We start from the raw sequence: 25406 nt of genomic DNA, 5'->3' as shown, positions 1-25406 counted from the left end.
TTCTCTATTAGAATATTTACTTTTCAACAATGTTCAACTGTTGGTATTATTTGGTGTTCAAAACAACTATCAGTTAAGCAAGTTTACGTAGACCTTTAATAAACCAACAAAGACTTTGAGCAGATAAACTGCTCTCTCTCTTTTATTACAGCGAGCCTCAGTAGACACTCCAGTTCGTGGCACTTACACAGGTTTCATTTTTCAGTCCAAGAGGTGGCCAAACCTTGTCTGCTGGGCAATACACACACACACACACACACACACACACACACACACACACACACACACACACACACACACACACACACACAAGAATCCGGGTCCCCTCAGTGAAGCAGGCATTTCCTTTGATCCGGCTGCATGTGTGACTTCACCCCGCGTCCTCCAGTCAATTTTGATCATTTTAACTAATGAATCAAAGTCAGTGGAACACATTGTCTCACTGCTTCCTATGTTATCCAAAGTGTCAGGAGAAGCGGTGAGTTGTGGGACTGGATCTGCCCCTGCTTTCTCATGATAAGGGAGGCAGGGCAGTGCTTCTGGTCTGCAAACAGCTGAACACTTTGCAGAAGAGTGAGAACTGACGATACAGCAGTGGGAGAGAGAGCCTGAGGAACAACGGTGCAGCCAAGGAGACCACAGAAGCACTCTTCCCCCAAATCCCCGACTCTGTGGAGAGAGAGGGGAGAAAGACGCGGTGCACACACACAAAGACATTCTTGGCTTTCAGTTTAAAAGAAGAAGAAGAAAATTACAATACGTGGGGCGCGATCATTTGTTCTGAGATACAAATTCAAGAAGAAAGGCGTGACAGCCGGCTGCAGGACTCAGTTTTACCATTAGCGCAACATCTCCCAATACAAAGTGAGGGATTGTAGCGCAGCGCTGCATGAAGGATAAATCCATCCGGGAGAAGAGAGCATCAGAGACAGGATGAGAGCGACTCTGCGGATCAAGTGGCTGACAGTTTTACTCGGTGAGTAGCCCACGCGTTCACATCAGACAGCTCCACTGGTTTGTTTGTTCAGCCTTTCTGTCAGAATTCGGGCTTTTCTATCGTTTATGTCTCTTTATCTCTTCATTGTGCGTGAAAGAGTGCTGCAGCAACAGGTGCTGGATCCCGGTGGTCTGTGTGACACGTTTTTTAAACTTTTGCTGTCTGTTTGTTCAACCTCCTAAGACCCAAACTCTTTAACGGCATGCATTTTTAATTTCTCTTTGCTACCTGGGCTGATTGGGAACTGACGAATGTAAAAACAAAGAATGATCTTTTTACCTGATTTTGCTCTACAAAGGCCTGATATCAGCGTAGTAGGACATTCATTTGAAATTTCAATAGCACAGGGGCAGTATAACGTCCTCACAAGTGGATATCAGCCCTTGTACATATGTGGACGCCAGGTCCTAGGAGGTTAAGTGCAGTGATGAACCAGTGAGCTTTTAAAGCGTTTAAAACTCCTTTTACTTCTAACAGTCTGGTAAAATTAACAAAGCCATGCTTAAGTTATAGGAAACATAAATTGTAGATGATAACCAAACACAGAAGTCAACTGTAAAGTCGTCTGCATGTGCATATCGTGCTGGACTCTTTTACATACATCACGCCTTAACAGTGATGGAGCACACGAAGTACACAGTGCATTACAACTATGAGCTTAAGATGTGAAATCAGTGGAATAAACTTATTAGCATCAAAGCAGAAACACTAAAACCTAAAGGAATACTGGCTGTTTCATTAGCTTTCCACTCTGTAAGTTAAACCTGGCTGTTTTCTGGGGATTTGAGGTCAGGTCTTAATTACTGACTGCAATCGTCTGTAGGTGGAAGTGTGCAGCATCTCCTCACAAAAGTCTTGTGTAACCTTTAAAATAGAAAACAGCGTTGTCACTTGTAAAATCTAACATTTTATTTACTCATGTTGGCACTGCAGAGTTGTTTCTTTCCCCTCGTCGTGTAAATTCATCCCAAAAAACATGTTCGTGTGTGTGTGTGTGTGTGTGTGTGTGTGTGCGTGTGTGTGTGTGTGCGTGTGTGTGCGTGTGTGTGTGTGTGTGTGTGTGTGTGTGTGTGTGTGTGTGCGTACTGTAGCTACATAAATGCCAGTTCATTTCTAATCTTTCTTCTCATCCCCTCTGATATATTATGTGGTTGTAGAACAACAAACTGTAGCTCATATGTAGGATGCAGGTTATGGTTAGGTAGTAATGCTGCATCACACAAACACTGCAACACTCTAATGTAGAAACTAGAAAAGTGTAAATGGTACATGAGCTCAGGATCAATGAACCGAACAGTGACAGATGAAGGAGTGAGTTTGGACTGACGAACACTTTAAGCCTTTTTTATAGATGCTTTTATTTCAAACTCAGATTCTGTCTCAACATTAATAATAAGAGCTCTTTTCTTCTTTGCTCCGTTTTTCCACCGTTTTTGTCTGAAACTTGCAGTAAAACAGTCACAAACACAGACCAAGTGGCGCACTCGGGCTCAGACCTGAAACATCTGCCTCCACCCCCCACAGTCGAGGACTCACCACTGCTTCGCCCTCCCTCCAAAAACACACAAAGTCCACTCAGAGCTTTGCAGAGAGACAGAAGGAGCCTGAATAATGAAGTGCAACCCCTGACCCCCCTCCAGGGCTGAAAGACCACAAAAGTGTTTTTCTTTAATTACGCACCTGCTGCTTTCTCGCCACTGCAGTAGGTGATTTCAGACGGGAGGCTTTTATTCATTTATTTCTTGTAAGCGTGTGAAAAAGAGTAAGCGACACAGCCCCAAAATTCCACCCGAAGGCTGTCAGCACCTTTTTTTCTAAAGATAAACGCTGGCATGTTTTTGTGCTTGTGAACAGCCACCTGTGTCTATTTGTTTAACACTATGTGCATGTAAGTAAATGCTCCACACATGTGCAAGACCTACTGCTTTTGTCTCTGCTCTATGAGATCACTCTAAAGTGAGCGCTCCTGATGTCTTATTGTTTTTATACATATATGAGATTTCAGTGGTGCTGTGGTTTGCACAGTCCGCTGTAAAACTCAAGCTTGCAGAGCAGCCTGCTGTGGCCACACGTTGCAGGATGGGAGCGTCTCCATGAATATGAATCACTGGCCTTTAAGTGCAGGTCTGGATTCACAGACTGTATTACAGCACACAAACCTTTGCCACTGACAAACACCAAGCATATTATATTTAAAAAAGACCTGAATTAACAATGAAATGAATCAAAACTAAACAAACTCTTTGAACACTAAGTGAAACTAAACTCCAGAATATGAACCACAATGAAAACTCGGCCCAGTGATGTGAAAAAGAAACGTTTTCACAGGAGTCACTAAATGGAATCTAAGAACTGGGAAAAACCCTGAGATTCAGCAGCTTGTAGCAGAGATAACTTGAAGTAATCAGGGTTTTCTTTACAATATTCCTTCATTTCATGGAGCTTTGTGCGTAGTGATTAATGCACAGCTCTCTTGGGGTCCCGCTGCAGCAGGTGGAGGTCTGGACTTTGACTGGGGCGTTGCACCACCTTGATTCTTTTCTTTGTCAGTTGCAGATTTGAATTTAATGCTGGTGAATCATTGTCCTGTTTGTGCCGAGTGTTCGCTGTCCTACGGGACTGATAATAGACATAGTGGAGTCTGCAGGGTGCCCGGGTCCTGTGGCTGCAAAACAAACATCAGCTCTCCACCACCGAGCTTCACAGCGAGCGGGTTTGTTCAAACGCAGCTTTGCCTGTAAAGTAATGCTGCCATGGTCTTTGACCCTTTAACACCAACTGTATCCTGTTTGATGCGTGAGAAGATGTTGAAACCGTTACATCATCAGTGTGATTTCTCCCCTGAAAAATAACTTGCACAATACATTTTATTACTTGAAGATATCAGTGCTTACTCAATAAATAAGATGGAATTTAAGAAGAAGGTATCATTTCTTATCAGTTTGCTCCCGGACTTCCTAACTTCTTCTCACACCATCTGCTTTTCCTTTATCACTTCCTACAAGAGAACAGACAGTCAGGGTTCCAGGTTCAGTCAAACACCAGCGAAGAAGCTGCCTGCCTGGCACACTCGTCTGAGTCTGCAGCAGCCAGTCGATGGGAGAAAACCGAGTAACAATAGAAGGGGGGAAATACCTTATCAACATCCCAGTTCCCAAGGAGGGTGTGGTGACAGGAAATGACCTTGAGCACCGTGTTGCAATCAGGCCTTTTTCTACAGAACTGTTTTTAAGTCATTGTGGTTTCAGTTCAAATGAATGTTAACATAAAGATGAACTGAAACTGGAGTGAAGAAGGTCCTGGGTTTGAATCTGGTCTTTCTGTGTGAAGCACGTTCTCCTTGTATCTGTGTCGTGGGTTCTCTCAGGTCCTCGGGCTTCCTCCCACAGTGCAAAGACACGCACTGAGTGGGGTGCTGTCTCTCTGTGTTAGCCCCGGGACAGCGACCTGTCCTGAGTGGACCTCGCCTCCTGCCCTAAGGCTGCCGTCATAGCGTCCGGCCCATCCACACCCCTCGGTTGGATTATGTAGGGAAATACATGGGTGGGGCTCCACAATGTTGTGCACCCAGTTGCAAACCAGTGGAACCAGTGAATGCTAATTAAGTAGATACGGACAATTTGTTGGTTTGATTTAAACTGACTAACTAGTTAAGTTACGCTCTCTCGTGTTGCTGCATTCAAACGCAGTAATAACTCTGATGTCCATGCACTACAAGAAGAGCGCTTTGCCAACATGCGATCCGTGCTGTGGAAACATGTGAGCTCTCAGGTTTTTTCATTATTGTCATACGGAAGTTGTTCATTAGTGACAGACATATTATTTAGTTTTAAATGAATATATATTGTACATGCCTGTGTTTGCTGGTCCCTGCTCACAAAAAATGGATGCGATGTCATCCCAGTGTCCTCCTGTGTGCTCGGCCCTGTGGTGCAAAACCCACGAAGCCTGAAGCTAAAAGGCTGCTGCTGGTAAATATGTAAAGACAGAAAAAAATGAGATTTTTGTAGATATAAACTTTCATATGCCAAATGTCATAACATTTACACCTCACAAACGCAATAGCTGAGAAACAGCTAAGCAGAGTCTGAAAGCACCTTTACTCTGCAGACGAGCTGATTTTAAAGGCCAGACACTTCTGGCAGCCACGTGCAGGTTTTATCAGGGAGGAACTTTTACTCTCCGTAAAGCCAAGCCATTCATAGCTGTCCATCGCTGCAGCCTTCAGCTTCACCTCCAGAACACACTCCTTCCCTCCATGCTACGCTGGCACCCAGGTGTCCATTAATCATCGCTGTGGCTGGTACCATCAAGGACGTGAGCTTACCTCCTCCTCGTTCTTCGTCTTTCACTCCTTACTGTCTCAGCACGATTCTCGTCTGCCTCATCAGTTTGCGAGCACTCCCCTCACGTCTCAGCTTTCAGAGCAAACACAAAATTGCTGTTGCTCCATTAGCTGGGATCAAACTGTTTGTGATTTACCCTCCTAATAAAATATTTGTTCGTTCAATAAGAAACACCCTCACTTTCTGCTCAACAAGATCAAACGTTTGGTTTTAGCCTAATTTGCTTGCCTGGTTTAAATCATTAACAGTAAATGAAAAAGAAAGAAATAATAATAATGTGCATTATTTTCCAACACCAAGTGTATTTGATAATGGGGTTTTTTTAATTAGTACAACAGCAAAAAGGGATATTTTGGGTCATCAGTACAGGTCGGTGTCATTGATGACATTATAACTGTCACACCTGGACTAAAGGTTTGGCTCCAAACTGGTCTGAGGATAAATAAACATGTATGCATCCTTCAGTCACGTATGTTCTGACCTCAGAGGAGGTTAGGCTTCAGACATGGTTACAGGACAGAAGAAACTGAGTGTACTCGCATGTGACAGGAGGAGCGAGCTGACGCATGTCTAACACTCAACTTTTGCAATGAGAGCACCGACTTGTATAAACACACATACCAGTCTGCTTCCAAGGATAGGGAGTGTGTTGTTTGTGGATAATGTGTGTGTGGTCAGTCGTTACCATGTGGCTGGTGGAATTACTGCTCTTCATCTTATTCCTCTTTCTCACCGTTTCCCTCCCTCCTCCCTTTGGCTCGTCTCTGTCTTTTATTCTCACCGAGTGCTTTTAGATTCACAGCTTCTCGCCTCCTTTCAGTAAAGCAGAGGGACCCTTTGCTTCCTTACCCACGCACCACCAGCAGCCCACCCCAGACCCACAGAGAGCTGAAATACCTCTCTCAATAGGACACAGATGGGGGCCTAGCTGCAGCGGTCTGCAGCGAGGAGGTGGCTCATCCGTGCGCGACCGAACGAGGGGCCTTTGTGTGGACTGTCAACAAGCTAATGGGGTAGCACTGCCTTACCAGCGCTTTGGAGTGACAGCCACATTCATTTATTCCCTTGGCTCAGTTTGGCGTGTTCACATCAGGCTGAGCTTACAGTCAGACTGCTTGGCATGATGGAGCGATAGCTGACGCTCACACAAAAGGCCAGCCTGCTGGTTTCTCTAAGCCCACAGATCAACGTGTACTGAGTTCTGGCTCTCTTCCACTGTGTGGCTTTTGTCCCGCCTTCCTCCCTCACAGCTGGTTGCCCTCCCCGAGCCTGCTTCTGCCAGAGGTTTCTATGTATTTGAAGGGAGTTTGTCCTTCCCACTGTCGCCAAGTGCTGGCTTGAGTGTTTTTCTGTATTATTGTCTGTGCCCTACAACGTAAAGCGCCCTGAAGCGACTGTTGTTTTCATTTGGTGCTATACAAATAAATACAAAGTGAAATCAGTGTTTTCTGAGGAGAAATGTTTTCAGGAATACAAACGTGAACAGCTGCTCAGGAGACACGTTTTCATAAATCATGGGAGCTGTGCCAAAGACGACAGCACATTCAGTGAAAAATGAACACCTGATACAGTCCATAATAACTTCGAATGAAGCTTTTGGTTACTTTAAGAATAGAAAAATGTAATTCCTATCATTAGTACAATAAACACACATTCTGGACCATCCATCCATTTTCTTCAGCTTATCAAATGTGGGATGACAGGGGAGGGCTGGAGCCAATCCCAGCTGCCGTAGGGTGAGAGGCGGAGACGCGCTGGCCACGGTGCCAGGCTAACACGGAGACAACCACCCCCAGACGAGTTTAAACCCCCAGTTTCATCTCCAACAGCTTTCGTCATGAACCTTCTTTTTGCATCATCCTTTATATCACTGCTGGTTGTTTGTCGAGGCCAGAGGCCAAACCGCTGATCTTTAACAGGAGAATGATGGGAGGCCGTCATGGTGGACGAGCCGATGGTGGCTCTGCTGTCACGGCTCTGCTCGGTTACCACGTGTGCATCTGTGGAAACATCGAGATTTATGTCTGGAACCTCGGTGACAAGTTAGAGTGCAGTTTATTAAAAACTGTCTCGATGACATCAGCGAATGTTTGGGTCAGTAAAACAAGCAAATTGATGGAACTGATTTCTCTGATAAATCACTTGGTTAAATAAAGGCACAAAGTTTGCTGTCCTGTTTTGTTACAACACCTTAATCTTTCTCTTTATTTTTAATCCTTAAGATCAGGCTCTAATACTCTGAATCCACCTTTTAAAAACAGCGTGTAGACTGTGGTCCTTACAAGACAGCCAACAAACATGATCACATAGAATATTATACACTACTGGAGATTAAAGACAATAAATAGAATTTAGGGTTAAAAGTCTAGAGCAGTAATACTGATCCATGTAAGACTGCTTTGACCGTTAATGTTTTATCTACAATTTGCCAATAAAGCCATTTCCTGTGTGGTGAGGCGCTTTCATACTGTTTCACTGCTCCATTTCTAAAAGAATGGCTCTAAAAGATCCTCCACCACCCTTTAATGTTAGCTAATACTACTTATTTAATAAATAGTTATTTAACAATTAAATGTTCTCTCAGCCAGGAGTGAGTGGAGCGAGATGAAGCACAGGCGGTGTTTCAGTCATGTGCTCGGATAATGTTCTCAAATTAAAACACCATGAGTAGCAAACGCCGCAGCGAACGGCCGCTGCTGTAAGCGGTCAGCCAAGTCGTTTCCTTTCCTCACTTTACAAATCAAAATGACAGAAAAACCAAGATGATGACTCGGCTGTTGGTTTTTTCTCATGTTGTCAGTTTGAAGTTTTATTTAAACAGAAGTAAAGACGGGCGGAGGTTTCTCTGCAGCTGTCAGTCATGATGCTACACCCAAATTTCACATTAATTACTAAATAAAATATTATTGTGGTAAAAACGACGCTTTGAGCCCAAAGCAGCACAGATGACCTGCTGACGGTTGGAGGAGCTTTATTGCTTTAACCCAGCAAGGTGTCGGTAACATCCCAAACTAGCCGGTTCTCAGGCAACACCTCGGGGAATAATGTGCTTCAGACTTCCCATTTCCTGGAACAGACTGAGGAAGAAGGAGCTTTTCACCCCACTGCATGCGACCATTACATGTTTGTATCCGAGTACAGATGTTCTGGTGTTTCCTAAACTGATGCTAAATGAATATTGGCTTTAAAAACCAACACACGCTCAGCAGACAGAAACACGTCTGCAGCCGCCCTGATCGCGCTCTTCCTTTGCAGTAGCACTGGTGTGTCGGTTCAGGTACCTGGGTTTCCTGTAACCCAAATTTATTTATATACTGATGTTGATCCAATTCACAAAGTCCCAAATCACTGAGCTGTTTTGCCTCACTGAAGGGAGCCAGAAAGAAGAGCCAGGGAAAGGACAGCAGGTCATTTCCCACACAGGCTGCTGTCTGACGCCCAGTGATGTCTGACAGATCTCTGAAGCATAGAGTCAGCTGGCTGATGGAAGTCATGGCAAAATTCAGATCAGAAAGGTCAGACAGCTTCAGACGACGGAAGATGTTCAGAGGAAACAGCAACAGATCGAGATGATATTTTAAAATTCAGAGCTCGACAAGTGTCCAAGCACAGGAAAGGACGTCTGTTACTGAGAGCTGTTCAAATGAAAGATTGTGACAGCTTGTAACATTTTATTTATATAAATACAAAATTTGGCATTTAATACAAACAATGTATTTACAGCTTCACTGTATGCGCTGTAAAGTCTACAGTCCTGAGGATGGGCCGTCTATGTTCTCTCAAAAAGAAACGTCAGGCTTCACGACACAATAGCTTTCAGTCCATTTTAAACAAGCTTTGCTCCACAACAGACGGTGGCCTTTCTTATCAATATTAGCACATGGCTTCTTTTGTGGCTGGTCTGTCAAACTGTGCAACGATTTCCATGACAGTCGTGTTTTTATGTCTCCTGGAGATCACTGCTGTCCCACAATCATCTGTGGCCTTGTCTCGTGAATCTTTAGATGACATCATGTGCTGTAGATGACGAGATATTCACAGTTTTACATAGTTCCACAATTTGTAGATGCAGTTTCGTTTAGGTTGAGTGAGCATCTTTCCGTCTCCCTCTCCACGATGCCAGGAAACCCAATCAGGTCATCCTGCTTCTTTTTCAAGCTCTACATACTTTCTCTCATCTTGTTGCTCCGTCTCAACTTTTTAGAGGCGTGTGGCTGCCATCAAATTCAAAATGAGTTAGTATTTATCATGAAAGGACAGAAAATGTCCCACTTTAAATACCTGTTTATGTACTATATTTAATAAAATATGATGAATAAAATGAGCAGATCGTTTCACATAGTGAGCGAGCGTTTGGGATTCGTGGCGTGAGCTCTTTGTGTGGATGTTTAAATGTGATTAACAGGTAGTGTGTGTGGTGAGGAATGTGTGGCTGAGGTAAACAGAGGCTTGGTGCAGATAACAGCAGGACTAGCTGCTGCCGTCACATGTTAAGAAGCAGATACATCAGTGACAGGATCACCGGGGTCAAGACCAACAAGACAGCACATCTGGGGGAGGGGGCGCGTGGATTATGAAGACGCGAACAGTGCAGACAGGCCTCACCTCTGACTGCACTCGTGTAACAGTGGTTCAGCTGATTGATATTTTTGTATTTGTGGATCAATTTCTGCCACACAAAGTAAGAAAACATACGAGCATCTATTAGGAGAGCCTCTAAACTCTGAAATGCAGTGAAGAAAAAGCAGGTTATCTGCTGTCAGGAGACTTAGCTGCAGATAACGCTGACACTCTTAGTCTCTGAGTAGCAGTGTTAAGGCAGCGGGCTGACAGGAGACAGGCCAGGCTCGGCTCTGCCAGCCTCCGTCTGCCCGAGAGGATGCAGCAGATTCACGGGGTAAACTGACCGCTCACATCTGCTTGATGTTATAACACAAAATTATATGTTGAGCAATATTTCAGAATGAACCAAAGAAACTGATCATTAACGTGATGATGCGTTTGTCTGGGAAACAGGCCGTGCACTGTATGTAACGGCACTTTACTGGTTTGTCTGTTTATGCACCAGTTTGGATTCAATCATTAGGTATTATTCATCTCTGGCTCTTTTCCAGAGTCCGTCCTTTGTCCTGTCCCTCCTCTAACCCACAAGTTGAGCCTGGTTCTGCTTTCTTCCTGTTGAAAGGGAGTTTATCCTTCCCACCGTCGCCCGGCTCACTGGAGTCATCTGATTGATGGGTTTTCAGGATTGTCTTTATCTTACGATACAAAGCACCTGGTTGTTTTTACTAAACTGACATTGAAGCTGAATTGTAGGCCATAAGAAGCTTGAAGCACAGATGCAATATTGCAATATGAAAGAAATGTATTGCTCACTTTCTATACAGTGACGATGCTAAAGAGGAGTCAGCTGACTGAAAGCTGGATGTGAGCGTACAAACGCCACAACCTTTCTGCTCAAACATTAAATAATGAACACGATGTGCAAACTAAACTACAAGTTAGCCCCTCGTTTCATGTCTTATCTACTCAGGACAGTTTGGTCATTGTCTCTCATTTAGCATGTGTGTGTGTTTGCATGTATCAGCAGAGATCTATGGTGAAACTCCAGCGACTGAGCATGGAGCGAAGCTGCCATGAGGTCATACGAGGGTGTATAAGGCCATTGTTTTCTTGGTGCTGAGGAGCGTTCGCAGAGGGCACTCCAAACAGGCTGTGGTCAAGGGTGTGGTGCCTCCAAGTTTATTGTGCACAGCATCCTGTCCTCGTCCCTATAAATAGGCCAAGAGAAAAAGATAGCTTACAGTTGTCAGCACAGCAGGAAATCCAGGAGTAGCTGCTTCGAGCTGAGGAGAGCGGCTCCACTCACTGTGAACAACAACAGCACAGAGAAAGAAATGTTCGATTCGAGCTTTTTCATGATGCGTACTTTCCTTTTGCTTTACAGTTTCTCGTTTGTTGCCAGCAGCAGCAGATAATGTTCATTAAATTACAAGCAGACCACGTGGTCAGTAGCAAAGAGCAGGCAGACCGCGAGCTCAGGAAGTGGTCCAAACATTTGTCTTCAGAGTAGGCGGAGACTAAAATAGACATACAGGTAAACAGTGAGTGCTTATTTGATCTGCATTTTCTGGATACTCCAATATATTAGGCTGCAGTTCTCTACTGTATGCACTAATATGACTGTACTGCCCCCAAGTGACTATTACAAATGCAGGTCTATAAGATGCTGTCTTTGATGGGTTTGATGCAGAGCCTCATGCAGCTGTGCTGTGAAGGTAACCGCTCGTGTCTTTTCCTCCTCAGGCTTTCTGTGTCACAGCGTCTATGCAGATACTGCTGCAGAGACAGCCACTGGGACACCTGCTGATGTCACAAGTGTTGCTGCCACAGATGGGGATGAACCTACAAAGACTACAGCCACAACTGTGTCAGCAGCAACAGCAACAGCAACAGCGGGAGTCACTACCAGTCAGAATAACATCGACAAACAGAGCACAGCAGTGCAGACAACACAGACTATCCCAACTCAGAGCACACCAACTCTCAAAGCAGAAACAACAGGAACAAGCCCCACAGCAGCTCTCACTTCTCCCACCAAAGAGGCTACGACTGCGATCACCACTTCGACCTTGGCTGCTACACCCACGCCAGCCCCATCAGAAACAGTCACTAGCCCCAGCACCCAATCAGTGCTGAGCACTAAGCCTTCCACAGTAACGGCATCAACATATTCTCTGTCCAGTAAAATCACTGCACCATATGTGTCATCAGCAAACGAGGATCAACGCGAGAGCACAAACAGCCCCACAGTACCAACATCCAGCGCTCCAGCTTTGACCACTGTAGCCGCGGCACAGACGCTTCCCACAGGTAAGGACTTTTGTCCCCTGGATGTGAATCTGAAAATGAAATATTTAAAGTGAGAAGACACCACAACAAATACTTAAACCTGACCGAACTAGTATAAATAAGACTGTGAGAGCGTGGCGTTCAAACTGCGCTCCAATGACATGAAAACTTGGATGTGAACAGCTGTGAAAAAGGGTAAAAGGTCTCGTTTCCAGGTGGAAGCACGGCGTGCGCAGGTTTAGGTACCATGTGAATGATTTTAACGTCGTGTATTTTACAGGGAAGAAGACGCAGTTTGCACTTTACGTACTTTTAAGTACTTCATAATTCCTTAGTAATTTTGGGGAAAGCAGTATTTCTGTCTTTCATGGTATGCATTTTTGATTATTATTCGAGTGTTCCTACTTTAAGTATTTGTTGCCTCATGTGACGGAGACCACACACACTCCTGACCCTGTTAAACTTGGTATTGTACAAGCGTTGGTCCATCTGCTCAGTTCTTCAAGTAGCTGGAAAGTTAAAGGAGGTGGTGTTGACTGTGGTGTATTTTGTTCTTTTAATACTTCCTCCAAACCTTAAAATGTGACGTGGCTGTCACTGATTGGCTGGCTCAGAGGGATCTGCATCACTACGACGACGCTTCCTTATTCTTGTTGTTCTTGTTGTTATTTCTGGTCCAAGTTTCCACCGAAATCCCTGAATCTACAATAGTACCTGGAGAGGCCAGAGCGAACACTCAGCTTACAAACCCAGGGGACTCCAGCACCTCCTCCATCACCTCCTCCATCACCTCCTCCATCACCTCCTCCAGCACCTCCTCCAGCACCTCCTCCATCACCTCCTCCAGCACCTCCTCCAGCACCTCCTTCAGTGTGAAAAAAGGAGTTAATACAGCAACTACAGATTCAGCCATGCAAGCCACCACGGCCACTATCAAGACTCCAACATCCACCCAGAAGTTTGTTGTAAGCACTGAAGTGGCGCACATACAGCTTCTCTGTTGTTATCATTATTACTTGCATCTAATAGAAGTGTCGGTGCCTTTGAATGAGATGCTTGTTGTTTTTCTCTGCAGTATTTCCACAAAGGCAACGAGGAGGTAAGATTTTGTTTTGCTCTGATCTATTTGAAGCCTGCAGACTGAATGCCGTTACCTGTATCTATGCAGGGCAGAGTTTATTAGTAAAATCACGAATCACTGAGGGATCTGTGGATGCACAGTCACATGCTGCATTTCCTGTGCTTACACTCGTACTGTTCTAGGTGTTACTGAAACTTTTTACCTTTGAGCCTCGAAACTTTACAAGATTCAACAGCTGATGACCATTTGTGTTCAGACAGGCGCTGGGTGGATCTGTTAGGCGTGCGAGCTTTGTCTGAGTGGAGCAGTGAAGCCTGCTATTAAAACAAAACAACCATTTCAGTCACTGGGTGGAAAAAGTGTCTTAGTGGGAACCCTTCCTGCCTTTCTCTAGTTTCCTTTGTTCCCACAACTCTTTTTGAAGCAGCTTTGACCCTCTGAGTCCCTCAGTTGTGCCCTTTAATAGTACACCAGAAATAAGCAACACATCACAACACAGGAAAATACGGCCTTGGCTGTGGCCTCTGACCTTCCTGTCCTCCCACTGGCAGCACGGCAGCGTAGAAGAGCGCTTTCTGGTTCATGAAACAAAAAAGGACTTGTGCTGCGTGCATCAATGTTTTTGTTTAACAGCATTTACAGACGTGTCATTTTTACGCAGACCAAAGAAAAAGATGGCGAGAAAAATTTCAGAAAAGTGTGCAAGAGGCTGATGGAGAGCATGGACAACGGATCCTGCACCGTGAACTGGCTCGTCCAAAACGGATCAGTGAAAATCGAATCTGTGGAGATAAATGGCAAAGGTAAAAGAATATCCTAGTCCGTTCAGAAAGGGGACATTCACTGAGTTTATAATTCAGATTATTTTTCTCTGGAAATCAATCAATGTGATCCTGATCTTTCAGTGAACGAAAGCCTTGCGCAGCAGTATTATGACGAGCTCGCCCAGGTGAGGATTCGGCTCTTTAGATCAGCCTCGGGACCCTCGGCCTCTACAGCAACTACTTATTCCTCTGTTTGTTCCTCTCCTAGAAAGAACAGATAAAGACCGATAACAAAACCCTGATCGCTATCCTGGCCTCCTGCGGAGCCCTTCTTATCATGATCGTCATCCTCGGTGCCTGCGCCTCCCACCACCGTAAGCCTTACAATGAGAACCAGGTAAGAAGAGACATCCAATCCCACTATCCCCAGTATGCTTCCATTATAGTCTGAGTTTCCAGAACTAGTGAACGTATTAGCTGCTCGCTTTGCTTCTTCATTTATAATCTGACCTCTTTCAAAGAGGAATAGAGATGATGAAACAGGAAAAGAGATGTTCCAGATGCTTCACATTTCAAGGCTACATCAGCCAATCATATGTGCTTATTAGGTGCTTATAAAATCTTTGATGAGTGTTGGCCTGGGTTGTTCCAGACATGGTATTATTCGTTATATCTTCTAAGCTAACCGGTGATAGACAAACGATGACACATCGATTCATGTTTAACTTTTTATTCTGTGTCCCTGCAGGTTTGGTTCATGCTTTAATGCCACTAATTGGGATTTGATTCCCATCCTTTTCAGCTTATTTAGTACTTTTTAACACATGTTGGAGCTAAAGAGCAGAGAGGTTAGAATTCTGGGCTTTTTGTTTCCCCTGATTTTTCACCCCTCTCAAATCTTTTTTGTTTTTTTTTTCCTTTTTTAAAATTTTGCATCGATGTGGTGGGACTATCGTTTCAGCAGAAACCAATTTTACTTTTAGCCACTGAACTACCAAATACCTGACAGGAGCTCCAGCAGCGGTGACCTACGGGGGTGCCTGACACTTTCAGAACTGTGTCAGGATCAAAACTCGGTGTTTAATTGGTTTTCTGAATATTCTGTGGAGAAAACTTTTAGCAAACGTTCTAGGACATATGACCGTGTGGGGACGATGACTGGGCAGGAGCAAAGGCCTCCTTTTTATCTGTTTTGATTCTGGCCTCTTCTTCTAGCCAAAATTCCTTCTGTGCCGAAATACTTTTCCAAAAGGAAAGTGTCGTATCGTGCAGTGCTTTCATTTAAAGCTGTGGTAGCCTGAATCCCTGATTCATCCACGGATAGTTGTTGGATTTGTGGACTTTGGAGTATGTTTAGAAGTTAAACAACAGTCGTGTGAGAGCAGTTAGATTCCACTCAGATTTATGAATTTTTTTAAGACTGGGTCTGTGTAACAGGAAGTAACAGTGGGCATGTTTTTACTTTGCCCTCTCAATCTCCACAGCAACACCTAACAGAAGAGCTGCACACTGTGGAAAACGGTTACCATGACAACCCCACGCTGGAAGTGATGGAAGTGCAGCCCGAGATGCTGGAGAAGAAGATGGTGCTGAACGGAGAGTTCAACGACAGCTGGATGGTACCTTTGGACCACCTGTCGAAAGAGGACCACCCCGAAGAGGAGGACACCCACCTGTAAGGACGGGTGGGAGAGGGGCGGGTCACAGGGCGCGCAACGCCACAACAAATCGAGCTATACCCACGCATCTTAAACTCTTGTCTCTCATGCCCTTGTAGCCAGGCAACACTTCCTCCAGAGCAGGTGACGGCGTGGCGTGTAGAAGCTGCTCGGTTCGATGTAGCAAACTTCATGAAACATGTTTGAAAAATGCACCAAATCAATCACTGTTGTGTTTATGCTGCACTTTTCCATGCACGTGACTTCCTGTGGAGCACAACCTTTTCATATTGGTTTTTACACATATTTCTGTGCCTGTTCGCTATTGTACTAACAAAGAGGTTGCACACTGTGACCTGTTTTTGAGTGTTTTCTTGCATCTGACGAAGGAGCGGCAATATTACAAACCAATCACTTTGCATTCGCTCTTGAGGAACAGAGGTCATCTGCGTTGACCACTCTAGAGTTACTAACATAGAAATGTGATCAGGGGGCACTTTAAAGCCCCCAGTGATTTAAAGATAGAGGCTGTGCACTAACCCTACAGAAGGAAGGACACGGCCAGAGATGCTGCTTACACTGGGCGGACAAAGGACCGGTTTGAATCCAAAGTGCCTCATATTGACTCTGTTGTGTATGGAAAGCCAGAGACGACAAATTCTTGTCCTTTAAAGTCATTCTGATGCAAACAGGCGTCATTTCTGTTCATCTGAAATCCTGTATTCGGGTTTGCATAGGAGAGCCATGAAGTTGTTTCTAGGGCCAACAAGGCAAAGCCCACATCTTTTTATGTTAGTGTGTTTTAAGTTGTTACCCTGAAATCTAATTTCATGGTGACCTGCTCATGTTGGACTCTACCATGTCAATTGTGGCTGTTGTACAATAAACACAAGCTATAATCATGCCAAACTACTTTTTAACTACTTTGTTAGTTGCATTATTAGTAAGCAGACGTGCGCCCATTCTCAGTCAGCTGAGCCACGCTGTAAATAGTTGCACGCTCTTTGTTGGTGAGGCTGGACGGAGTCGGGCTAAACCCTCACAGCAGAACCCCAGCTTAACACTTTTATTTTGAAATTCTCATCAGTCCAATAATTTCAATTAATATACATTTACTTTCACTTCAACCTATATTATGTGCAAGTGACTCAATCACACTGGGCTCTCCAGTCCAGCCAGTATGTTTGCTTGACTGCTGTGAGTGTTTGCGTCTGCCACTGTTATCATAGTTGTGTATAGTTTCTCACGTACGTTACTGTACCAGGATTTTATGTATTTATGGTTTGTTTGCTGCAGAAGGCAAACAGCAGGGGTCTGACACACTGGAAGCTGTAAAGCACGGATGGTCTCGACTGTTATTCTGTTGTACCTGTTCAGGTTTGAAAATAAATCTTTTTCCCACTTTGGAGACTTTCCTTTAAAATGAACCACACAAAGATGGCAGTTAGGAAAACTTGAACAAAATACAATCTTTATTCATTATATACAGTACATACAATGCAATACTGCAAGGCTTTCTACACATTCACTGTAATCCAGAGTAGTGCTCACTGATCATAGAGTACCAGCTTTAAAACTCCTGAGTCCCACCCAAAGAAAGACAAAGAAAAGTCGTATTTGGCATTGTGTGTTCTTACAAAGGTGCTTTGAATTAGTCTTGAACACAAAACTAACGCTACAGCCAGTGTGGTGAGCCCTGCATGTTATCAAAATGTCATCATTTTCTTACTTCTTCACATTTCTCCTCGTCCGAAACAGATTAGCAGACAAAAAGAACATTTATTAGTGTAAACTGTTACACTTCCTCAGTATGTAAATTTAGGCCACTTCTGCTGATCCCTGCTACCTGTCTGAGATTAGTCACACATGAACATAGAACAGAGCATCTCCATCCTGGGAAGGCTCCATAGAAGGAATAAAGGGTGAACAGTGAGGAGTCTTGGCTGAAATAACTGGATACAAATTCCACATTGAGACCTGTAGGTGGTGTGTTGATGTCAGAAACTGAAAGGATCACCTCTGTGAGGTCATTAACGTGACCACACACACAGTAGGCCATTTGTTACAAACCACACATCGTTAAAGAACAGCTGACACAAAGTGTGGAGGGAAGCAGCTTGGCTGGTCTGTCCAAACGCTCAAAGACGAAATCTTTGTCTCTTTTGTTTAATCTGTAAAACCAAACATCAACTTTCAGCCTGAAGCACCAAGTCAATGAAGAACTGCCAATAAAATGTAGTCGTTTGGAGGCCGTCTCCACACACTCGCCATCGTTCATCTCTACAGCATTGAAAACCTCTGGTCTTTATGGACACTTCCTCCTCCATGACAGCATAGCTCGTCCCAGGTGTAGACTGGTGAGGCTGAGTTAGGGGCTTAGCTGTCCTGACACCACCCAAACATTTCCAAACTCATCTCTGTGTGGTGGTGCAGTGGCTACGCTCCTATGGACAAACACTTGCTATGTGCTCAGATTAAGATTATTCATTTACTGCGCCTTGTTGAAGTGTCCTACCATTATGGTTGCCAGGCAACCAGAAAACTATGCTGACTATGTTAACAGTTACAAAGCTGGTAACAGTGTTGCAAGTGAAGCTTCCTGTTAGAGTGTATCACTCTATCAACACATGTCAAATGTAGTGCACAGATATAGTGTGGTATCCTCTGAGGCAAAGATAGTAACATCGTCATAGCAGCAGGAAGTCAATGGAAGCAGTTACATGCAGCTCACGTTATCATCACGCTGTTTGGAGGTCGAGTGTGCTAGAATTTCACTCACTGCTCTCATTTTACGAATGAATTTGATTTGTTCATATTTTAAAACACATTTTGGAGCTACAAAAGAATCGAGCAGGCGATGACAAATCCAGGTCTTTGTACGTTTGAAGCACAAAGGAAGCAAGAACACTGCCGTGGATTTGTGATGCATCAGCGGACTAACAGCTCTCCAACACTAAGCCCCACAGCTCAGGAAATTCAATTATGGAAGTTTATTAAAAAAATAAAAACAAACAGAAACGTTCTTAAGGTTCTTTAATTTCAAAATAAGAGCATTATCTATAATTCATGTGTCCAATGAATGAGATTGAATCAGTTGGCATCTTTGATTCAAACTATGAGGGAAAGAGTGTGAAACGTAAATTTGGCCTGCGTTACACGACTGTAAAAGAATCCACTCTTTCGTTAAACTGTGCCGAACGTTCTTTGAATCTCCCAGGAAGAAGTCTGTTCAAGTACAGCATACGCTCGACGGACGGTGCTCAAGAGTCCCAGCAGCTGTGTGACTGCGTCTGTAGTGTTCTACTGCATCACAGCTATCAGAAACAAAGCACTGGAAGAAATATAAGCGAAAAGGTTTCCTGTGAAATGCAATTAGTGAGAGTCTGACTCAGTCAGGGAAGACGGCAAACAGGAAGCGAATGGAGAGTAAGCACCTGCATGAAACACGGATCCCTCAGAGGTGACAGAGAAACTGCAGCTGCCACAGCTTCAGTCCATTTCAACACTGCTACACATATCCAGCTACTCGGACCTTCGACATCCTCCAAAAGCATTTTATCCAAACTTCCCAGCTCAATGTTTTCCTTCCGTATGTGAGGTTACAATCAGGTCTGTGTGTTACACATGGTTGGCAAGAAAGTCTCAGGCATATAATAAAAATAAGCCGAAGCAGCTGAGGATCAAATTTTACAAACTGCAAATGTCTCCATGATCTGAAGATGCGCCTGTTCGTGGACCAAGGAGTCCTCAGCGAGGCTAATCGCACAATGAGAAGCTTCAGGATCTCCTTCTGTGTTTGTGTGATCAGGAGGTACAGCAGCCGATGAAGGAAGGTTGTGTGTGTTCACGACAACAAAGGTGGGAAAGGTGACCCCAGCACATTATTTTGCCACCTGACCAATCAGCATGCTTTTATGTCACAGACTCTGCTGAACCTAAAGAACAGGGTGGGATCGTTTCTAGCTGTAACTGCAGCACATCCAGGTCAACCACAGGAACTCAGTCAACAGAAGATTAATTAGCGATACCGGTTTGTGCTTCTTTTTTTAAGCTGCTCTCCATTTCCTTGGGCCGAGCCAGCAGCTCGTTGGTTACACGATGAGATTAGTCATGAAGATCATGACTGTAGCCCAGTTGAGTTATTATTAGTGCTGTGAGCGTTGATCCAGTTGAAATCACGTTAACGCCATAACCGCTTTGAAGCGGCAAATCTCCGTTAGCGAGTTAACGCGGCTCGCTCGTTGGGCTGCACGCCACCAACGGGTTAGTGCTGTCCAGCCCCACGCACGGGCGAGCCACGCTAACTCGGAGATTTGCCGCGTTAATTCAGGTATGACGTTAACGTCATTTTAATGAGATTAACGCTCACAGCACTAATTATTATCAGTACAGAAAAGTTGATAACCCAGACTTTAATATTCAACACAGATTATAAGCTGGAAGTTCCATGATCGTATATGTGACTGACTGATAATCAGACCAGAGCTTCATGCACTTCATCCTCCCATTGAAGGAACATGCTGCCAAACTGAAAACACCTTTAGCTGCTCTGCAAAGATCACGGTGGATACCTGCACCAGCACCTCACTCACGTCTCGTTTAAACTGTCCTTAGTAAGTAACTGCTAAATGTGGAGCCACAGAGTGACTGGACCCTGATGTTTTTTTGTTTTTGACATTTGTTGATAAGGATGGGGAGAAAGAGCATGACCTGACACAAGCCCAGGACACGTGGAGCAAATTCCTATATGTATATTTACATATTCTGTACATCCACTCAGAATTCAACGACAGGCCAATCATTTCACTGTTATCAGCCAGTTTTACAGGGATAGCAACCAAAACCTATATACCTATATATTTAATATATATATATTAAACTTTATCTCATAGAATCATTCCTCTATTGTTCCTACGATGCTTAAAACTGCTGACTTTTTCCAGCCTGTGCAGCCGTCACGCTCATAAATAGGGGCAGGTGCTGCAGGAAAGCCAGCTTACCAACTCATTAAAATGACGCTGACATGTGGTTTTATAGGAGAAACAACAAAAAACAACACAATCTTAATTTTTTAACAACTGGCCTCAGATGTAAACATGTGAATGGACATGTGTGGTTGATTCTGAAAGCACAGATCGAAGAAGAGTCAGCAAACAAATGTGCAAATTATTTTTGTTTAGCTTCAACAACAAAAAACAAACAAAAACAAAAGTGATGCGCTGGGCTTGGCTCCTGCAGTCTCCATCAGCAAGACAAAAGGAAAAAAAGCACACGTGTACACACACACGCACACACACACCCTCAGGCTGTTGTAGAAATTTCACGTATTCAACAAGGACAGCAGTGTGTGTGTGTTTGCTGCCCTCATCGTCATGGTAACGCAGCCCGTGATAGCAGCAGATCAGTGGGGTGGAGGTGGGTGAAGTGTGATCCCACCAGCAGGGGGCGTTCCAGAATAGAAAAATAACTGGTCTCTGTCTCCACACGGTGTGTGCGGCTGGGCGTTCAGTCAGAGCAGTGTGGCGAGCGGCAGGCTGGGAGGGGCTAGAGCGTGATAAGGTCTACCAAGTTGCCCTTAGGTGGAGTCATGCTGTCTGGGAAGAAGTTGACGAGCGTATCGAAGAGCTGTGTCCGCTGAGCGTACGTCTGGTCTATGTCTGAGAAACCTGAGGGGGAGAAAGAAAACGCAGGTGAGCAGAGACGCATGTACAGAGCAGAGCGCCATGCTTTCTGCTCCTCAGGCCGGGTCTAGAAGATGCTGACTGGAAACCATCTGTGTAGACTCAATGCACAGAATCAGGCCTCAGCACACAACCTCTCAAAGTAATCATGTAGACACATATATGGCTTTACATCAGCCCTCTTTTGTTTATGTGATGTAGTTTGTGAAACACAGACAGGAAGCAATAAAATATCATTTCAGCACCTTCTTGATGACGTTTGTCACAAGCTGGTTTTAGTCAGTGTGCAGTGAAGACAGGCTGTACAGATATCTGGTAATCCTGCACCTTCATCAACCTGAACAAAAGTGCTGCCTGAAGTGAAATACTGAGGTTTTGCAGACACATGACTGGTGACCATGTGACATTAACTTGTCCAGCATTTGGGACATGTGACAATCAATGAATCATTCTCCAGAGACACGGGAATAACGAGGGGAAAAGAAAGATTATTATCCAACAGACTGAGTGGCTGCTGGAGGTGGATGGCAGTCGCTGGTAAAGCTTCAGTCTCACTGTAAACCAGTCAGTGACCCATGGTCCCATCCCATGGTAACCACCCGTCTCTAGGGAAAAATGCCTAACCCCTACTGGTTGGCAGAGTCTTTTCTACAAACACTGGCACTCTGCGCAGGAGTGGAACTGTGAAACGAAGACCATTTGCCTTCAAAGTAAAAGTTGTGCCTCAGCGTTGCAACCAACTTGTTTCATTAAGTGCAACTTTTACTCTGAAAACCTCTCCACTTGCAGTTTCTGTCACACTTTTATAAAGACTATAAACCTGATGGTTCCCATGTGTGCAGAGCGTGAGCTTTTATGAACTCTGAACAGGTTCTTACCAAGAGGGATGAAGTCAGAGCTGGACTTGAAGAGCGCCGAGGGCAGCAGCTGGAACTGAAGCACACAGAACAAACGTCTGAGTCACTTTAACGTTCAACAGCAACGAACAAACAAACGCACTGATCAGAGTCCTGCTGCAGCAGGTGCTGCGCCGGTCTGAATGCAGATGAGGGCAGGATACACCTGAGCTCACGTCTGTCTACACAGACTCAACCTACCAACTGCAGCAGAGGCTTAACGCCTGCATTACTCACAAACCAGCAAGTGTTTAAAGCAGTGCTGTCAATAGATCGTGATTAATCGCGATTAATCGCAATTACTTGATCAATAGCCTGGCTGTAATTACATTTTTTCAACTTTATATTTAAGCTTGTAACTGACATTTATGCAGTTACAAGATACTAATAGGGAAGTATACACTAATATATATATTAGTGCTGTCAAACTATTAAAATGTTTATGCAGACTGATCACAGGGGAACTGTGGATTAATTTGGATTAATGATTAAACATCATTTATTTTTATTCTATATTAATCACGTTTCATTTTGCATGAGCAAACAGACTCGAGAAAAAAGGGCAAACATCGCACTTAACATGTTGAACATTCATGTAAAAACTCTGTAAACATGTATCCTCTCTCTGTCTGTCTTGGGGAGGCTTCACGTGCTTGAACGAGGAACCAAAGCTGTGTAAAGGTTCTCAGTGATGTTAACAGGTCTGCAGTTTGTTCCGCGTGGCGTCAGTCGATGTGTCCGAGGTCGACTTCCTGAGGCCCCGATGCTCCGCGAGTGTCCAAGCTGGGTGAGGCGTTAGCCAAAGTGCTAGCAGCATCCTGGCTAACGTGTGCTTCGAGTCAATGTGATATTTTAAGCTGGAAGCGCTTCGGTGAAAACAGAATTCCTTCTTGCACAACGTGCAAAATACCTTATGTGGGTCGACTGTTCCCTCTTATTTCTTAATGCTAAATTTCCCACGGAGAGGGCCGAAGCGCGTTTATCATCTTCCACATCGAGTTGATTGGTGCAGCTGGCCGTCACTACACACCAGCTGCCCCGTGCGCATGTGCGCAGCTGACTCTACTTGGACAAACTGCCCGAAATGCCTTTATAGAAACATTGCAGGGATTCTGAGTCGCTCTGCACTCCAGGTGTGTTAAAAATTGTAATCCTGTTGCCCGTGATGGCAGATTAATATTAACACGTTAATTTTGACAGCACTACTTAATATTCTCAGTTTTATTATATGCACATATATGAATGCATTAAAAGACTGGATTGTATACAAACGTAGACGTTTAAGGGAAATCTTGTACCTCTTTGGTCTCATCCGGGTCTGTGTGGTCTACAGTGAGAGACAGGTCGTTCTGGAGATACTTCAGTGCACTCAGTGGCTCTGACTGGGCCTTTTCTTCAAACCTGTGAAACCAACACACAGTGATGGCATGAATACCAACAGAGGAGGCTGCAGTTACAGCTACTGGCAACTTGATGGCAACAGAAGCAAAGCAACTAAGTGCATGCTAGATTCCCAAAGGTGCTAGACAGGAAGTACTCATCCCTTCTCACACAGATCTGCACCTCTGCATTGCTACTGCTACAGTTACACTTACTCTTTTTAACTTTATGTATGCAAATCATGTCACCACAGTCACAAAAGCTGCCCCAATTTATAACTTTATAACTATAAATGAAGCAATTTAAAAAAAAATCATATTTATTGTTAGTTTATCACAGCGGGAAGAAAAAACAACTCTTTAACAAGAAGAAGCCCCCAGGAGTGCTGGGCTCATGAAGAGGCAGCTCTCTGCTGCAGCCGGCTGGGAGTGAGAAACAGCTTATATGTGAAGTAAGAAATAATATGAAAGTAGAAGAATCTCAATAATAAAATCATTTAGATCGTGAGAGAAATCCAGAAGATTCCACGTTAAACTTGATAAACGGTTCACTTTAGAGGTGGAATACTTACTGAGCATTACTGCTCCAAGGTAAAGGGTTCAGGGTATAGACTACACTGCTGGCTGCTGGTAGCTTTTAAAGGCACAGACCTGTATTTTCTGATGAGGTATCTGCAGTGGCGGAGCAGGTATTCCTTGGAGGGCCGACACAGTTTGAGGGACCAAAAGTCATCCAGGCGCATCTTAGGAGAACAAGACTTCCCAGGGTTTCCCCCAAACAAGTAATGCACCTGCACACACACAAACAAGGATAAGATACATTTATCATTCACTCTTTAGTATGTTTTAGATATGTGCACAAGATAAATCTGCCTGTTGGTGTCTGCCGTATGAATAAAACACACCGCTCTCATCTGAATTTAGCTTCTAAAATACGTGTTGATCTGATCGAGCTGTAGGCCCGATGCAAACGAACCAGGCCTGTACTAGGCTTCGTTCCACTCCACTGTTAATCCACACTTCCTTCACATTTACCTGCTGTCTGTTTACACAGGAAGTCTCACTTTTACAATACAGTTTGAAGCACTTAAAATAAAAAAAGGTCAGACTTGTTGTTAGGTTAACATCGGTCAGAATGTCAAAGGGAAAAATGCTGGACTTCAGTCAAGCTGCGCAAATCTAAATTCTGCAAGTGACATAGTTGTTTGTTCATAGTGATTCTCCTTCTTTATTAAGGAAAAGGGGACGACCTACAAACAGTTTAAAGCATCATTAACTGAATTTTTGTTTTTTCACTGTAAACATTTCAACTTTGCAAGCACTGAAATTCTACGCAAGCGCTTCGTGTTGCCAGATGTGTGAACGGGCAGTGGGAGCTGGGCTGTGTTTGTGTAATACAGTGTACATTACTTTGTGCATCTCATCGTAGACCAGCTGGTGAGCAAAGCGTGGACATGGCTCCTCCTCCTGCAGAGCCTTGCTTGGGTTTTCTTTCACTGCCTGATCGTTCTTATACACACAAGACCTGAGCAGGAGCACACACACAACTTACATCAGCGGTAAAGATACACAACACTTCCTGAAGCCCTCGGGAACAACTGTTTGTTACAGCACAAACACACATTTGTGAGAAGCATTACTGACAATACTGCATTTCCAAGTCCTTCCAGTCACATTAACCCACAACTCCAACCTAAACCTGAATCATAAAGCCAAGTGTGAAACCTCAAACAACCATTTGATCGAGTTAAG

At 44.2% G+C, this 25406-nt stretch overlaps 2 protein-coding genes across 3 annotated transcripts in view; one reads left to right on the top strand and one right to left on the bottom strand.

Moving 5' to 3' along the window:
* Positions 1–349: 349 nt before the first annotated feature.
* Positions 350–17101, top strand: podxl (podocalyxin-like). The gene is made up of 8 exons (XM_012924570.3): positions 350–976; positions 11650–12216; positions 12877–13160; positions 13271–13294; positions 13938–14079; positions 14182–14225; positions 14309–14437; positions 15525–17101. Exons 1-8 carry the CDS (start codon positions 934–936, stop codon positions 15717–15719), a joined length of 1428 nt encoding a protein of 475 aa, XP_012780024.3. The 5' UTR covers positions 350–933; the 3' UTR covers positions 15720–17101.
* Positions 17102–17142: 41 nt separating this feature from the next.
* Positions 17143–25406, bottom strand: part of mkln1 (muskelin 1, intracellular mediator containing kelch motifs) — a 29124-nt gene continuing 20860 nt past the window's right edge. For both annotated transcript variants that reach the window (XM_004570855.4, XM_004570854.4), the window contains exons 15-19: positions 25065–25179; positions 24306–24445; positions 23574–23676; positions 22258–22312; positions 17143–21364 (exon numbers count right to left, since the gene is read on the bottom strand). In XM_004570855.4, the coding sequence (XP_004570912.2) occupies positions 21243–21364; positions 22258–22312; positions 23574–23676; positions 24306–24445; positions 25065–25179 (535 nt within the window). In that variant the 3' untranslated portion in view covers positions 17143–21242. The remainder of the gene's footprint in view (positions 21365–22257; positions 22313–23573; positions 23677–24305; positions 24446–25064; positions 25180–25406) is intronic.

This window comes from Maylandia zebra, linkage group LG17 (genome assembly GCF_041146795.1).
Source record: "Maylandia zebra isolate NMK-2024a linkage group LG17, Mzebra_GT3a, whole genome shotgun sequence".
NCBI lineage: Eukaryota > Metazoa > Chordata > Actinopteri > Cichliformes > Cichlidae > Maylandia > Maylandia zebra.
The sequence above is the reverse complement of the archived record's forward strand: the minus strand, read 5'-3'. Positions and strand labels throughout refer to the sequence as shown.

What these genes read in the sequence shown, in the direction of transcription:
- podxl (XM_012924570.3), top strand. Translation starts at nt 934, where the DNA reads ATGAGAGCGACTCTGCGGATCAAGTGGCTGACAGTTTTACTCG. An exon ending in TCCACAAAGGCAACGAGGAG is followed by an intron (nt 13,295 to 13,937) that starts GTAAGATTTTGT and finishes ATTTTTACGCAG; the next exon opens with ACCAAAGAAAAAGATGGCGA. An exon ending in AGCCTTACAATGAGAACCAG is followed by an intron (nt 14,438 to 15,524) that starts GTAAGAAGAGAC and finishes CAATCTCCACAG; the next exon opens with CAACACCTAACAGAAGAGCT.